Raw genomic sequence first — 15742 nt, 5'->3', positions numbered from 1 at the left:
ACCTTCAAGCTTTAAATTCTGAATCTGTCACCTCATTAAGGAGGACTATAAAACACCTGAAATATTTGAAAATATTTCGTTTTTATTTGAAATGCTAAAGCAAATATCTAAAACTGCTAATTAATATTTTCTTCTTGCTAATTGTTGACCTTTGCCCCCCAATATTATACAAACGAGCTATTTCTTTATGTTAAGTCACATGGCAGCACTTCTGCTTATGCTTAGTGAATATTGAAATATTTGAAATTTACTCTTAAACCTTACCATACATCTCCAGCTTAGTTTTTTTTTTGTTTAACTCATACGTTTTATGTAATAATCTGTTCTTTCAAAAAAGCTTTTTTTTATCCATTTGTTTCACTTAATGGTTGTCCTAATGACAATAGGGGTGAATAATGCTAAATATATTAGTAACTAGGCCAAAATTACAATAATTACTAAATCAAATTGCAGGCCAGATATTAGTGGGGGTTGAAAGTGTCCTCCCAGGCCTTGAGTTAGGTTCAGCTCCATCAGGTTATTCTACTTTACTTCAACTAATATTCCCTCAATCCTCTCCTGACTATAAGAATCTCAGTTTTTGCACAGATAAAGTAACTGATGGTTCTTCTCCACATCGCCATGAGTCAAAAATAAGTGACTAAAAGTAGCAAATTTAGAATTTAAAGATGCCTGCTGGCATTTATGAAGAGACTGCAAATGAATATTATTTCAGAAAAGAAATGATAATTCATAACAATAAATACTAAATATAATCTGAAGTGTCTCTGTTAAAGACAGTGAAAAATAAGTTTAAAAATGACATTTTTTGTTTTGCAAAAACGTTTACTTGCTTGACTTAGTTATCTTTGTAAAAGCACAAAACAGTAATAGTGCCTCAAGGTTTTTTTCTTCTTTATTTTCTCTCGTTGCTATGGTGTTGATTTTAAACAAGGAGGCCATTGTGACAGTCAAACAACAAACCCTTATGTGTAATTTAACCATGCATGTGTACTTATGCAGTGAATGTCATTTTTGTTTGCCTGAGAGAAACAGAAGCTGGTGATGCTGGGACTCCAGAGCACGTTACCCATCACCCTTTCAGCAGCTCTACTGCTACTCGATCCTCTTCACTCTAACGTGTGATTTAAAGAAACATATCCCTTTTATTGTATCTGAGCAAATTTAGCTATAAAGTTGTTCAGAATTTTTAGAATATTTCATAAATGCATTCACATACATACATGTCAAGTTGTAGTCCTTATAAGCATTACAGCTTAATATATCTACAACAAGGCCCTGCGATCGACTGGCAAACCATCCAGTGTGTGCCCAACAGTAGCTAGGATGGGCTCCTGCATCCTCGTGACCCCGAAAGACCTTAAACAGGTTTGAAAATGTATGGATGCACTGATAATTACAAGGAACCAGTCTCCTAAAATAGAAACTTTGACATTTTAGAGTTTCATGCCACACTGCTATCCTCCTTTCAGCAGCCATGTATTGGCTCTGTGTCAGTGGTGTCTGGAGAGGTAATTAGAAGCTCTTAAAAGCTGGTGTCCTGAAACATCAAAACAACTTGATATGAGTCCCGGGGTCTCTGAACACCCACAGGTCAACCTGACCTATCGACAGCTCAGCTGAAACCGGAGCCTTCACACTGCAGCTCTCACGCACAAATGACAAGAACATCTCATGAAAATGTTCATACAAACACACTGGATGGGTTTAACATCAGGACTGGCAGATGGGTCCATAAAAGTTTTTAATGTGATCATTCCGTCTCCAATTTATCAGTCTAAAACCCAATGAATCTTTATTTATAAAACTGTACCTCTATTAGATGTTGTTATCTCCTTGGTCTTTGTTTCTGCAGCTTTGATTGTGGTGAAAGCAAAATGTTTCCTCTTGATTTAGAGTTTCAACAACCTTTACACTTATTTAAAGTTCTTACTTCACTCTGATTGCGCAAACATGTTCTGAACTGCCTCGGAAAAAAAATTCTGCTCTTTGACACACTTGTCATTTAAGCACAACTCTCAAAAACAAACACCCTGAAGCCTAAATAACATTAACTATTACCAGTCACACATAAAATGGCATTCTACACTATACTATAAATGTAAGCACACACTATGCATGTTCCCACACTCGCACGTATATTCCGTTGAAATTTTGAACAGGAAGCCAGCTGGATGAGTGCATTTGCATCTGTCATTTCAAACTGATTTACAAGTTAAAAGAGTGATCCTGAAAACAAATGTAGTCAGTGAGAAACAAGTCAGACAACAAATATACTTCTAGAAACGTAGGCTTGAAACAAAGACAAAAGAAAATGTAGTGACAGTGACGTAAATGTGGGTTTGGGTTCCTGTTAGTTCAACCTAATGAGATTGTGGCACTTTGTGTAATGAGATCAAACCTCCTCTGAAACATTTCAGTGCTTCACGATCAGCAAGCCACAATGCAATCATTTTAACAAGCTTACTGTTTTTATGAGTAATCTGAAGAGAACAGTTGCTACAATCACAGACAATTTCTGAATATAACAAAAGGAGACAGCACTTAATAAAGCAAACATTTTTGCTCTCAAAAATATTTGTTTCTGTAATCTTTCTATCGAGAAATGATTAGTTGGTTCGACTTTGGTTAGAAAATGTGTCTGTATTTTCTTTTCTTTTTTTTTTTTAATCGGTGTGGATCTGTTTTACAGAATTCTGCAACAACAACAAAGAAAAACACACTTTCACCAGAAAAAGGAAGAGAGTATTAATAAGTTAAAAAGAGTAAGTAACAAAATAAATGTCATCATACTTGATGCTCTTTTTCGAACATGATGTGTGACTAATGTTGTGTATTGAATATGGTAATGTAATGTGGTACTCTTCCTGAAAAGAATAAATAAACTAACTAACAATAAGGATTGCTTTCTATTTTTACAAATCTTTAAGAACAAACAAAAACTATCACCTGTAAAGTATTTTTACAGTGTTGTCTTTAAAGGAGAATACATGAAGTAAAAAGAAGAAAAAAAATCAAATTTTTAGCATTTGAGTTCTTATATTTAGGTTCTTAAAGTCTTCAGCATCTCAAGTTTGAATTGAATCAAGTCAGACTTTTTTGAGAAGCCTGTGGTTATTGTTTATTTGAAATGAGAGAATATACCACCAAAGTATATTTAATAAAATGTATTGCCAAAAAAAAAATATTTTCCAATCCTGTAATTTTTTTTTTTTTTTTTTTTTTTACTTTTAAGGCTATTGTGCTTTTTTTGACCTTTTCTTTTGTTGCGTTACAAAACCAAGTCAAAGACACGAGATGCCATGAAGTCAGAAAAAAAAAATAAAAAAATTGCACAAGTTGTTAAAATAAGACAGTGCCTTCACTGTTGAGGCTGAAAACAGTGAAAATCTATTGAGGCTGCAGGAAGGGAGCTTAAAAAATAGTTTTCTGCAGGACTTTGTCTGAAAATATATCAGTTGATAAGCGAATCAGATTGATCAGAAGACAGAAATACGGGCAACTCCAAACCATGGTATATTCTCTTTTAAAATATTGTTTAATGTAAATAGTCTAGACAAAATGAGTATTGAAATAGTTCTTGTGATCATATAAATATATATATGACTATTTATGGTGGGTCTTACCTGCATTTCCTGCTCGATACGCAGCCTCTCTTGACCAAGTTCTTCTTGATAAAACTGTACACAAAAAAGAGAAATAAATGTACTGAATGTGCCAAATTCAGCCTTCATTATGTGCAAGAAAGCATCATTCACAGTGTAATAAAGAAACAAAATGTAACAAAATAAAAATACATCATAGGTTTCTCTGTTTAATCTGAATTTTGATGACCCCACACTTCGTTTGTTGGAAAAACTAACTAAACACGAGTAAAACCAACCTGAAGAATAAAGCAAGGGCACAAATTGTCAAAAGTCTGTAAAAGCCTCCGAGTGAAAATGATCAAGCTTCCCACATGACACTTGGAATGTTGGAGATGGAAGCTGTAATTGGAAAATGAAACCAAACTAAAAATTACCTCCACATCTTTGTCCTTCTGCAGCAGAGCTGAAGTCAACTCCTGGACTTGCCCCTCCAGCTCTCCCACTCTTTTATTTTGTGTCGTCTTCTCATCACGTAGTTCTGTGATGAGAACATCCTTGGAGCGAAGCTCTTTGATCAGCTCCTCGATCAATCTGAACGCAAACAGGGAAAAAGTCAGTGTCACAATAGATTTCATCAGTTTATTGTTGGAATCTCTACAAAAATCCCAAGAAAAACCTCTCTTAGAAATCTATTTTACTTGAGGGGTTAGATTTAGCAAGAGTGCATGCAATTTCATCCAAGGAGACACAAAAGCTTCATCTGGCATACTAAAAAAAATGTTAAAAAAAAAAAAAATTACAGGAGTTTTAAAAGAGTTTTGCACCTGTCTTTGCTGGTGTTGGAAGGGGACATGACACTTGGAGGTCTGTCATCTTTAGGCAAATCCTCCATTGCTATGTCTAAGGACACAAGGGAAGCATGGGAGTTTGACCCCGCCAGTGAGGCCATCCGTTCAGCCTCGCTGCGTGCTTGTTGGGCCTCCTGCGGGATGCACAGCAGACAGGAGTTTTGACATCTTCAAAATAATGTAAGTGTGAGCAGCATTTATTTCTAGGACTACCTGACCAACCTCCTGCAGGAGCTGAATTTTTGTCTCAAGCACCTGTTGCATGTGATCAATTTCCTGCTGTCTCTCCTGACACCGTCTCTGAAGCTCTGTCTCATTGTGATTGGTCAAGCTCTCTGTTGTTTTTCTAAAAAAAAAGATTAGAAAACACCAGGAACAGTAAAAGTCATCAATTGGTGTTTGATAAGGAGTAAATCACATTTAAACTATTTGCAACAGCGGTTTTATCATTGTGAACATATTTTTCAATTAAATTGTTATGCAAAAGCATGACCCTTTAGTCTACTCTACATGATGTTTTTACCTCCTGTTTTATGCACATATTGTATGCAATTTGGCTCAAGCAGTTCATTAAAAATACTTTAGAATTGACAGGAAAATATTAATTGACATTACTCATTTTTATGAATATTTTTTAAAGTAGGGGTGCATGGTGTAGTCGTTAGGACTTCTTTGTGTTTGGAGTTTTTATGCTTCATGGGTTTTTCCAGACACTCCAGCTTCCTCTGAAAATGTCCAAAAACACATTTCAAAGGTTAATTGGTGATTCTGGATGTGGGAGTGTGAGGGATGTCCCAGAAACGGACTGGCAAACTGTCCAGGGTGTCCCCCACCTTCACCCAACAGTAGCTGGGTAGACTCCAGCCTCCCTATAAACCCTGTGCAGGAATAGTCGGTATGGAAAATGGATAGATGGATATTTTTAAAGGTCCCGGCTTTGCAGTTACACCTTTTTTAACTCCAGCTGCAGTTTATTTGTGAGCAAATCACATCTGTTGGGTCAAATTAAGGAACTGGTGGAGACATGAGGGGCAGCCAAGAGATAACGTCACCCCTTTTCTGTCTGCTGCAGTGTTCATGGGATATTCTTACCACCTTCCTGTTATAGCAGAGATGGAGCAAGAACCTCACCCACTGTGTGAGCGTTTTTTAATGTGATCTGCTAAGGATGGTTTTTCAACCTTTCTTTTAATCAAGGTAGACATTTTGCTTTTAGTTTAAGTTAAATGTTTCATTTGGCCACTTAACCTTATTTCTGTTTCTTTTATTTCCTTCCTTTTTTTTAAAAATTAACTTTAATGTTTTGTTTTGTTTTCAAAAGTGCTTGCAGCCTGAAATTGAATTTGTCCTTTAATACAGACAATAAATCAAAATAGCTGTTTCTGTTAAAAAGATCATTTGGACCAAATACTCGTTTCTATGGCTGGGAATAATTCCTTTGTATTCCAACACAAACCTTCGTCACGGCACATTAGTGTCACAGAATATTTTGAGCATAATCTTCAATTTCTTTCACATATATGACCGTAAGTAAGATATTATCTAGTTCATACTGTAAAAGACTGTCTTAGTCCAAAAAATCCCATCCCAGAATTCCTGCTCCCAGAATGGCACACGCCACCCAGTCGCCACGAGTCACACTCCAGACGCTCTCTACACACGTTTTTAACTGCATCCACCACATGCAGCAGCTCAGATAACTGAGATATTTTCAACCAGTCCTAGTCATGTACAGCAAGAGTCTCTCTCAAACAAACATCCACTGTCAAAACACCTACTCAGTCCAACACCCCCAATTAATAAAAATCCTTATTTAGATCAATATCAAATACCAAAACAAAAAATAAAGTCATTTTTTGTGACTTTAATCGCCAACCTTATTGTTTAATAGAGTATGAGGACTCAAAAACCACAAAAAAAAAACAATTAGCTACAAAAAATTAAAGAATTATAACATTATAACTTTGCCCTGAATAAACATCCACAACGCAGCTTCATCATTCATCATAGTGTTATAAACTGTAAAGAGTAAATGAAAGAACAGCAGAAGTGGTTAAAGTGGATAAACTTTGCAGATTATAAGGCATACCTGTCAATGAAAATCTAATCACTTTTTAAATAAAAATATAGTATTTAAAGCTACGTTTTCATAGATTCTAAATATCAAGAGACACCAAAAGCATCAACACAGACACAAATATTTCAAAAGTAAGAAACTTAAAAACATTTATATAAAAAATGTTAAATGGAGAATTGACCCCCCCCCTTACAAAGTACAAGGCTGGATTTGAGTAACAACATGAACTTACAGAGCTTTGTCCAGATGTTCTTGTTTCTCCTGAAGCTCCTTCTTCAAGCTCTCTACTTCCACCTTCAGCTCGATGTTCTGCAACAAACAAGGTGCAGCGCGAGTTCAGATGACTGTGTGTTCATGTCAGCAGTAGAACATTATCTCCTCTTTCAGCAACAAATTCAGTATAAAGCAATTGTTCATGTCCAACAAGATTGCAAAACGTCTGAAATCAGTTCAGCTTAATAGACACTTACATTTCAGAAGAACACGTTTCTTTCAGTCAAAACAAATATTAACATTGTTTTGGGTCTAAATCAAGGCTCCTTATGTATTTTGTTCAGTTAATCTCTGTTTTTTCTTTATGACATGAAGGCAAAGTATAAGACTGACTATGCTGCCATGGCTGATTTATTTAGAGCTGGACAATGAAGAGTCAACCTTACAAGAACCACATCTGCACTTTGATGACATGCTGAGGTCTTTAAAGGGCATTGGAGAGCTCCTTACCGCTCATAGCTAAACACTGAAGAAGGGACATGGTTTAAACAGAAACAGGAGAAGACTGTGAAGACAGGTTGAAAGCTGCTCTTACTGGAGTCACTGTTTCCATTGCATGTCTCCAATACTGATAGAAAGCGCATTTACAAATGCAACGAAACTGTCAAGCTCAAAACACAAAGAAGTGTGCAAACTAAAGCATTAGCATAAAGCATAAGTCATAAATAAATAACCAAAATGTAAAAATGTTCTTGGTTCAATCACTACGTATGCAAACAACCAGTTTTCCTAACCCAAGTAATTAGTTATTGGATAGAAATTTGAATGAAATCAAATCATGAAGTAAGCTTCTCACCTGACTAATTGACTTTCTCAAGTTGAAAGTTTTCTGACTGAATGAAAAGCCCTGTGTGTATTTAAACAATAAAACATTTGTAAAAATGTATTTACAATATCAAAGTCTAAATGCTCCCAAATACTATAATATTAATTTGCTTATATTATGCCAAGTCCCTTTTCTAGCTTTAAGCAGTTTCGTTGCATCTACCAAACACATTTACCTTATAGAGAAATCAAAAATGGAGCTCTCAGAATGACAGACATCTTTGCATCCTGCAAACCGTTCTATATTTAGGCTTTCATCACTGTGCACCTGCTACTTTGACCCCTCCTTGACTTTGGGCTCTCAGCAACAGCTCCACATGTACCCATAATGAGGGAGATGCCAGAGCGTGCACGCACGCATTGACTCAGAAACACCTGAGCCATCCAAACAGATAAGGACATGGAAGAGAAATTTTATATTAGAAAAGTTAATAAAATTACATTTACGGGGATTTCAACTTCACTTGTAACACTTTGAATATTTATCTGTTTTGAAAAACACAATCGAATACAACTAAAGTTTAAAATGTTTGATAAACTACAATATTGACCTTCCAGTGCTGAAGTGATTATTTACTTTAAAAGACAAGAAAAGGAGGATATTCTCCCACACATGCATCGTTACTGATGGGATGTGCTGCACGGACACTCATTTGAACATGTGATACATAAATCAGCACTGAAGCCAGCTATAAATAGAGTTCCTTCAGCTCCAGAGATCACCATGTACCCATCACGCATACAACACATCTGATATGAGATCAAATTAATATTTCAAACGGTGGATGGGCAAACATAATCATCACCGGCCGGCTAAAAACCATGAAATAAAGATATATTGGCTTATATGAGTGATTTGACTGACTACTCAAAGGGATGTTCTAAGGCAGAAAGATTGAGCTCTCTGCATGTCAACACAGACTCGGCTTACTCAATCACGGCTGGCATGCAGTAATACTGGAAGACGGCTAGGGTGTCATTCAGCTGGATCATGCTGTGATTTCGTTTTCTCCTGTCTGGTGATCAGGGGGGATTGAGAATAAAAGGAAGGAGACAGAACCGAGTTTGAGAGGCTGACTGACAGTTTGTGTAAACAAACAACAGCTGAGCAGGGTCACCCTGTTTTAAATGCACACTGTGCACATGCGCAGATTAACAGAGACAAACGCATTCAGAAATACTTCCTTACTGCTGCACCACAATATATATTTTACCTACCGTGGTCATCATATTGCTGCTTCGACCCATTTTATTTAATCTAATATAGATCAGAAAAGCATCACACCATAAAACATAGCAGATCTTTTAAAGAGAAGCAGCAATGAAATAAAATTAGAATGTTTTTTCTGCAATTTTGTGTAATTTAGATATTTTTCTTACTCGGACTGAACTGTCTTGCAGAAATGCATAGAAGTATTTGTCAACTAATGCATAACTTGAGACCAAAATTATGCTTTTTGTTTCAAATGTGAATATTTTAGGATCTTTTTCAATTTTTTAATAACCTTGTTTTCTGTTTGGCTGCTCTTAAAAGTATTTACACCTGCAATGTGAGGTTTTTATGCATAACTGAAAGTTTGACAAATGCAGGAACTGCTGGAATAAACAAACATTTGTCTTTACCGGTTCTCTTTGTCTTGATAAAACAAAAACCTGGCCGGTGAGTAGGGTGATGACAAAATGAAGACCTAAGTTAGTATAACAATTCCAAAGTATGACACAAAACAATGAAAAGCTGCACGTCAGCATCTCACTTTCAAATATTTTAACAAAACAAAAACCAATAGGTGTCTACAACTAAAAAGTGGATTTTCTACTCACTGTACGATAGACATCTTCACTGCTCTCCTCAAATTTCTGCTGAATCCTCTCCTCCAGGAAGTAGATGCGGAGCTTCAGGCTGAAGTTCTCCTTCTTCAGGTCATTCAGGTGCTGTGATAAAGTGCGGTAACTGTTAGACATGACCGTCAAAGAGCACCGACTCTGCTAAACATGTCTGTCGTAGATCAGAAATAAATAGTCTGTGACTGCTCCATTTCGCCCATTTTACTGGACCGTAGCTGTCAGGGCTGCTTGTTGGGTCAGAGCCCTGTGCCCAACCAACATGCTACCTTCTTCTCTGCATGGTCCCAAAAATCCTTCAGTACAAATTTCAGCTATCAAAAGTAAAACACCAGAAAAGCCACAGAGTTTTGGGGCGTTTGCAGTGCAGAGGGCTACTCTGCAGCCCAGCACTCAGACGTGCAGCAGTGGCAGCTCCATGCTATGTTGTGGTCTGTGCAATGGTGAGACAGAAGCTTATTTTACTGGGGGAGTCATCCCTGGAATCCCAGACTACCAGGAGAGATGGGTGAAAGGGGAGAAGAGGGGAGGAGGAGAGGGAGGGCGAAGGGAAAGTGCTTACAGTCCCATTTGGCAGAAAAAGGAGTCTAAATCTTGTTTTATAGGTCATCATAGGGACATTTTTTCAGGTGTTGCTAGTTTTTCAAGACGTTTTAACAGGATTAAGCTTAAGGTACAACATTTACAACACAAAAAAAAGTTTTGCTTTGTTCTTTTATATCTAATAAAACTATTTGCTGCATCTGTACACCAAGTAAGGTACTTTATGAACAAAACAAAATGAGTGTCGCAGTCCGACATGGTTGTTGATGGAAGTCTTTAGTGTCATTATATTACCAAATCAGTAAAGACAGTTTGTGAAGTTTTTGTTGACTTGTTAAAGTTGTCAAAAGCACATTTACTGTACAGGCGCAGTGTTTTGAAATGGGAGTAAAGTAATTTGACTTCCTCAGGTTGATTACTAACCATAAATTCTGTAACCCACATTCTAATCATATTTTTGTAAGAGAGCAAGTATGAATGAGAAAATCAGCTAACACCCTGATGCAAGAGGAGCAACTGCACTCAGGGGGGAAAGATCCTTTACATGGACTCATTGTTTCAATCTAATACCTGCATAAAGAGGTGGACAGAGTGTGTGCTGACAACAACCAGCGGTTAGTTTTGGATCAAATCTGAAGCCAGTTTCAAAAAGGAATGGTAAATGTTGTGAAAGGCTGATTCATTTCTGAGGTTGACCTTCTTTGTGTTATAAGCCACCTAGCGGTTACGTGCGGAACTGACGTGCTTTTTAAAATAGTCAGAGCTTAGAAATATTTAACCTATGATTCCAGAATACGGCATGGGAAGACATTACTCATTTGCTCCGGATGAAGGTTTTCAGTAATTTGGTTGCATGTACATGGACATTAGCAGCAAGCTGATGAATTTCAGTCACTTATCTTTATATTTTGTTCATTTCTATATATTGGGGTTGGAATTACAATTGGAATACATCTGAATATAACCACAAATGATAATTTCATCTTTAATATTTTGATATATTTTATGTGAATTTTATACTACTTTACAGTAGTACCACATAAAAACAGACATGGTGGCCATGATGTCATCTTTTATTTGGTTTCTGACATTAAAACACAAAAACATGTCATCAGATTATCTTAGCTACAGGTCAGATTGGTTCATTATCAGCTGTTGTATTCTGCATTTTCTAGGGACTGGCATACTGGATTTTATAAACCTGGTAAGAAAACATCAGAAGTTGTGAAGGTGGAATTTTGACGATGGTCATTTCTGATTGTTCACATATTTGGATTATTTAAGTCTCTTGTCTGTAATTGTCGAAAAAAATCAACAAACACTCCAAACCAATTAAATGGAACATTTGAGAATTTATGTTCTACATTTTTGTAATAGTCTAATAATGTTTGGTGGTTTTTAGGTCAAAGAAGCTAGCTGCAGGTTCTAAAGGAAAGGTTTCTTGTGCGTCAGGTATAACTATAATTTCACAGATGTAATAAAATGTACAATGTACTGGGGCTTAAATTTAGAGTGTGACGGACAGGTGAGAAGAAAAACGAAAAGAAATAAGAGACTTGGGAGCCGTGAACCACAGGGCTAATGACTGAGCGGTGAGTCCTTGAGCGTCCCTCAGAGACACGAATAAAGTGAAAGGAAGAATAGGATTTGGAGAAAAACTGCTTTTGAAAGGTGTGACTTTCTTGGCAGCAAAAGACGCAGAACTTTAAAACCAAACAGCTATGCAGGAAAAAATGAATGAATATAGAGTAGAATATGTTGGTTCCTGATGCAATTGAGGAGCGTTTGGATTGCAGAGTGAGTCACATTACATTGAATAATTCAACGCCAGGATAAACCAAACGCCAAGACTGGTGTCCTCCAAAAACATTCAGAAAATGAAATCAAAAACACAAATCCCCATGCGCTCATTAAACAACTACACAAATAAAAACATTGGAGAAAGGAACCTCTTACTGTAGAACAAGGCAAGAGGAACATAAAACATAACTGTTGACGATCAGAGGTGATTCTACTAAAAAAAACAAAAAACAAAAAAAACATTGATTTTCAAAATAACAGAAAGAAATAAAAAATAAAGAAAGTAGATGACATTCCGCAAGTATGAGAATGTTTTAATAAAATAAAAAAAAGTCTAATAATGCATGAGTATTCCTCTTGGTAGAAGTTCTATGAAACAAAGCGTATTTTGATGTCTAAAAGAGCACCTGACAACATGTGGACATTAGTTGCCTCAATCTCTTGACAGTTAATAAAGGATCTGATTTTCTTAATATCTAATCATCCAAAAAAGGGAGACAAGGGTGATAATCCAGTCATTTACAGATAAAATTACCAAGGACCAGAATCAGAACAGGACAGAATATGAGTCATAAGGGGGGAAAAAAACTAAAGAATCTATAAAGCAGAGTAAAAGAAGATGAAATGTAACTTCATTTGTCATATTTGACTAATTTATTTATGTGACCAAGAACGCACAATAATAGATTTTGTTAATATATAAAATTAGTTAATTAGTTTTTTCCAAGTACCTACTGACCAATAACTGCTGTTCAAACTTTGACATTTGTTTTTTTGTTTTTGTTTTTTTTATTAGAAAAGTACATAATGTCAAATAACCCAAATAACTAATCCATCCATCTTCTAAAACCCGTATTGTCCCTTTTAGGGTCATGGGGCTGCTGGAGCCTATCCCAGCCATTTGTGGGCGAAGGCAGGGGACGCCCTGGACGGGTCGTTAGTCTGATGCAGGGCCAGAAATGAGTAAAGTTTATGATTTAATTAAATGCATTAAATCTAGTTAAATAATTCAAAACTAGTAACTGTGGTGAAAGGCTGATTCATTTCTGATTTAAAGATACAAACCACTAATATAAAGTCTTCACTCTTATTGTGGTTGTTACCAGTAAGGGCTTTTAGCAGACAGCCAGACAGAACTCTGCATACACTGATAAGTGTAAAGACATTTTTGGTATAAACAGATGAACTTTGTGTATTGAGTAAAAATGTTCAAAAAGGCAGTTATGAGGACATGTTTAAGAACAGGCAGGTAAACTCAGTTTATCAAAACAGGCAACATTTTCAAGATTGTAGTAGCATTGTAATCTTGATTTTATCTGCTAATGTGTAATGTAATGTCACATAATTCTCTGATGCTGGTTTTATTTGCCCTCTAGTTTTCTTGTTAATGCTGAAATTTTACAATAGACCAACAGAATTAAATACAACCAAAACTTCTTTGTCTTTGCTTTAGAAGGATGCTCCCTTTAGTGGTCGCCATTGCGAATTATCCTCCTCTATCTGAAGCTAGGTTTACACCGCCCTTGGCAAATTGCGTTCAAGCGCCCTCTTTCATTGAAAGTCTATGTAAACACGCGTATGTGCGTGTTTTGGCCTTCCATGTTCAAAACTCTCGTGTCATTTTTAAGTGCTACGAACAAAACGATTAAACGAGCAATGAAAGTTAGGGAATCAGATTTGGTAGTGACCTTTGGATGGCGTCCCTTTTAATAAGTGCCAACCATTTGAAAAGTGATCTTTGAAGAGAAATAAATAAATGGGGCTTGTACTCGGCAGAAATTATATGTTGGAACAAAGCTGTAAAAGAAAAAGCCTGGAGCAAAATTCACAACATTTGCACTGCTTTGACATATTGCACCAAGACTCTTCCAACTGTAGATGGCAGACGTGTGCTAGAAGAAAAAAACAGTAGAAAAAGAAGAAAATGAAAAAGACCCTCCCTGCTTGTCCAGTGTGAACACCACGGGCTATACTTCAAGAACGCACGTTCTTGAGCACACATCACATGTCCGGTGTTAACATATATATATATATTCTTCCCTGCATCCTCCTCCTTCACGACAAACACCTTCATGTCTTCCTTCACTGCATCCTTGAACTTCCTCTTTGGTCTTCCTCTAGACCTCTTTCCTGCAGCTCCATCTTCAGCATCATTTCACCAACATAGTCATTGACCCTCCTCCAAGAACATGTCATAATTAACTCAATGGGTTTCCTTGCATTTACCTTTAAACATCTAACATGAGCTGTTCCTCTTATCCATCCACAAACCTCCCAAAGAGAAGCTCAACATCTTCAGCTCTGACTCCTATCTCTTTGTCTGTAAACCAACAACAAGGCTGCTCTCAGCAGTCCTCTCTATACATCCATCAATCATCCATTTTCTCAAAATTCACCTTCTAAACTTGTTTATTCCTGTTCATGAATTGATAAGAATCATGTGAGTACATTTTTAAAAAACAAGAATAAATATTCCAAAACCCAACGATAAAATGATTGTCATTTAAATGCAGGAACTCCCCTCAAAAAGCACTTGTTCAATAATGGAAAACCTGAAGTGGGCCATGGAATACCCAGAGGCTGCTAAAAATAGCAGGAGGGCTCTGTGGTGTTTTCCATTCTGAGGTGGAGATCATCTCTGTATGAAATTATTTTCAGACAGTTTTGCTTTTAGTTATAAAGGAGATGTTTACATTTCTAGCTTACAAGGAAGCAAATCCACAGGAGAAAAAAAAAATCAGTAATACACACTAATAATACGATACAACCCCCAATCCAAACAGTGTTATTAGTCAGTTAAAAAAAAGAATTAGTTTCATCACACATAGCATGATACCTATCTTAAAGTGGAAATACCTTACCTGTTCAAATTGCTTGAGTGTGTGAGGCTGAAGAAGAGGAGAATTATCTGTTTCATCACTGCACAGGTCTGAAGCAAGAGACGGAATGTGTCAATAAAACAAAACCAAGTAGTGAGTCTGTGCTTAATGTCTGACACAAGCAAAAGCTACCTGACATGTGACCTGTGTTCTTGGAGGGAGAATCCTCTTCCACAACACTGAAATAAAACGCAAAGTTAGAAAAAAAAACACTTTGCACCAAAGAAGAAAATAACTTCTAGGGGTATAGTAATTACTCTACTGGACTTTAAATATGTAGTTGTAGAGTTAGACAAGTTAATTCTTCTCTAAGAGTTCTGGTAAATCGCCTGTCCATTCTGGGGGAGGATCCCTCCTTCATGTGGGCACCCCTGAGGTTTCTTCGTTTTTTCCGGAATCCGTTTTTTTTAGGAGTTTTTGCTTACCGCGAAGGGGGGTCTAAGGGCAGGGATGTCAAGTTTAGCTTAGTCAGTTTAATTTAGCATTTTCCTATTGAACTCTATGTATTCATGATCCTTTTGAGTTCATGTTTCACTTTTTCAATTACCGATACGAAGCCCATTGAGACAACTGTTGTTGTGAATTTGGGCTATACAAATAAAATTGAAAAATTGAAATACTTAATCGATGAATGGATTTATATTCCTACGATCCCACTAGATTAATCTGTCTGAAGCAAGTTGTCAAATTAATTGACCAATATCATAATAAAATCGTTTCAAAATGAAATATATCGATTATATTGATATGGATTGAGGCACAGTCAGGTTTATTGGTCTACAACGTAAAAACGATCAAGTGTCATTACAGCGGACAACATAAATATGGTACATGTATGTGATGACAGCAACAACTGATCAGTCCATCATTACAGTCCAGTGAGTGGAAACACTGAAATCTTGCAGACGTGTGACCATACAGTGTGCTAGAATGCTGTAATAAAGTTTTCTGTTTGTATCATTTTGATGTGGAAAAACAACAGTGGGCTGAGCTTTATGAAACTTAAATGTGAATGGATTTACAATTAATTCTTATTTACCTGTTTGTTTGTATACATATTTTATTTAC

At 36.5% G+C, this 15742-nt stretch overlaps 1 protein-coding gene across 8 annotated transcripts in view; it reads right to left on the bottom strand.

Moving 5' to 3' along the window:
• The window catches only part of LOC101174460 (myomegalin), a 38766-nt gene that overhangs the window by 21431 nt on the left and 1593 nt on the right, over positions 1 to 15742 (bottom strand). For 2 of the 8 annotated variants that reach the window (XM_078934898.1, XM_078934904.1), the window contains exons 2-9: positions 14807 to 14853; positions 14657 to 14724; positions 9432 to 9542; positions 6745 to 6821; positions 4649 to 4781; positions 4412 to 4569; positions 4022 to 4178; positions 3627 to 3680 (exon numbers count right to left, since the gene is read on the bottom strand). In XM_078934898.1, the coding sequence (XP_078791024.1) occupies positions 3627 to 3680; positions 4022 to 4178; positions 4412 to 4569; positions 4649 to 4781; positions 6745 to 6821; positions 9432 to 9542; positions 14657 to 14724; positions 14807 to 14853 (805 nt within the window). Of the gene's footprint in view, positions 1 to 3626; positions 3681 to 4021; positions 4179 to 4411; positions 4570 to 4648; positions 4782 to 6744; positions 6822 to 9431; positions 9950 to 14656; positions 14725 to 14806; positions 14854 to 15003; positions 15113 to 15742 lie in introns of those variants that run through there. The other 6 variants (XM_023965250.2, XM_078934899.1, XM_078934900.1 and 3 more) reach the window with 5 other exon arrangements.

Source organism: Oryzias latipes, chromosome 17 (genome assembly GCF_053564925.1).
Source record: "Oryzias latipes strain Hd-rR chromosome 17, Olatipes_Hd-rR_3.1".
Taxonomy (NCBI): Eukaryota; Metazoa; Chordata; class Actinopteri; order Beloniformes; family Adrianichthyidae; genus Oryzias; species Oryzias latipes.
The sequence above is the reverse complement of the archived record's forward strand: the minus strand, read 5'-3'. Positions and strand labels throughout refer to the sequence as shown.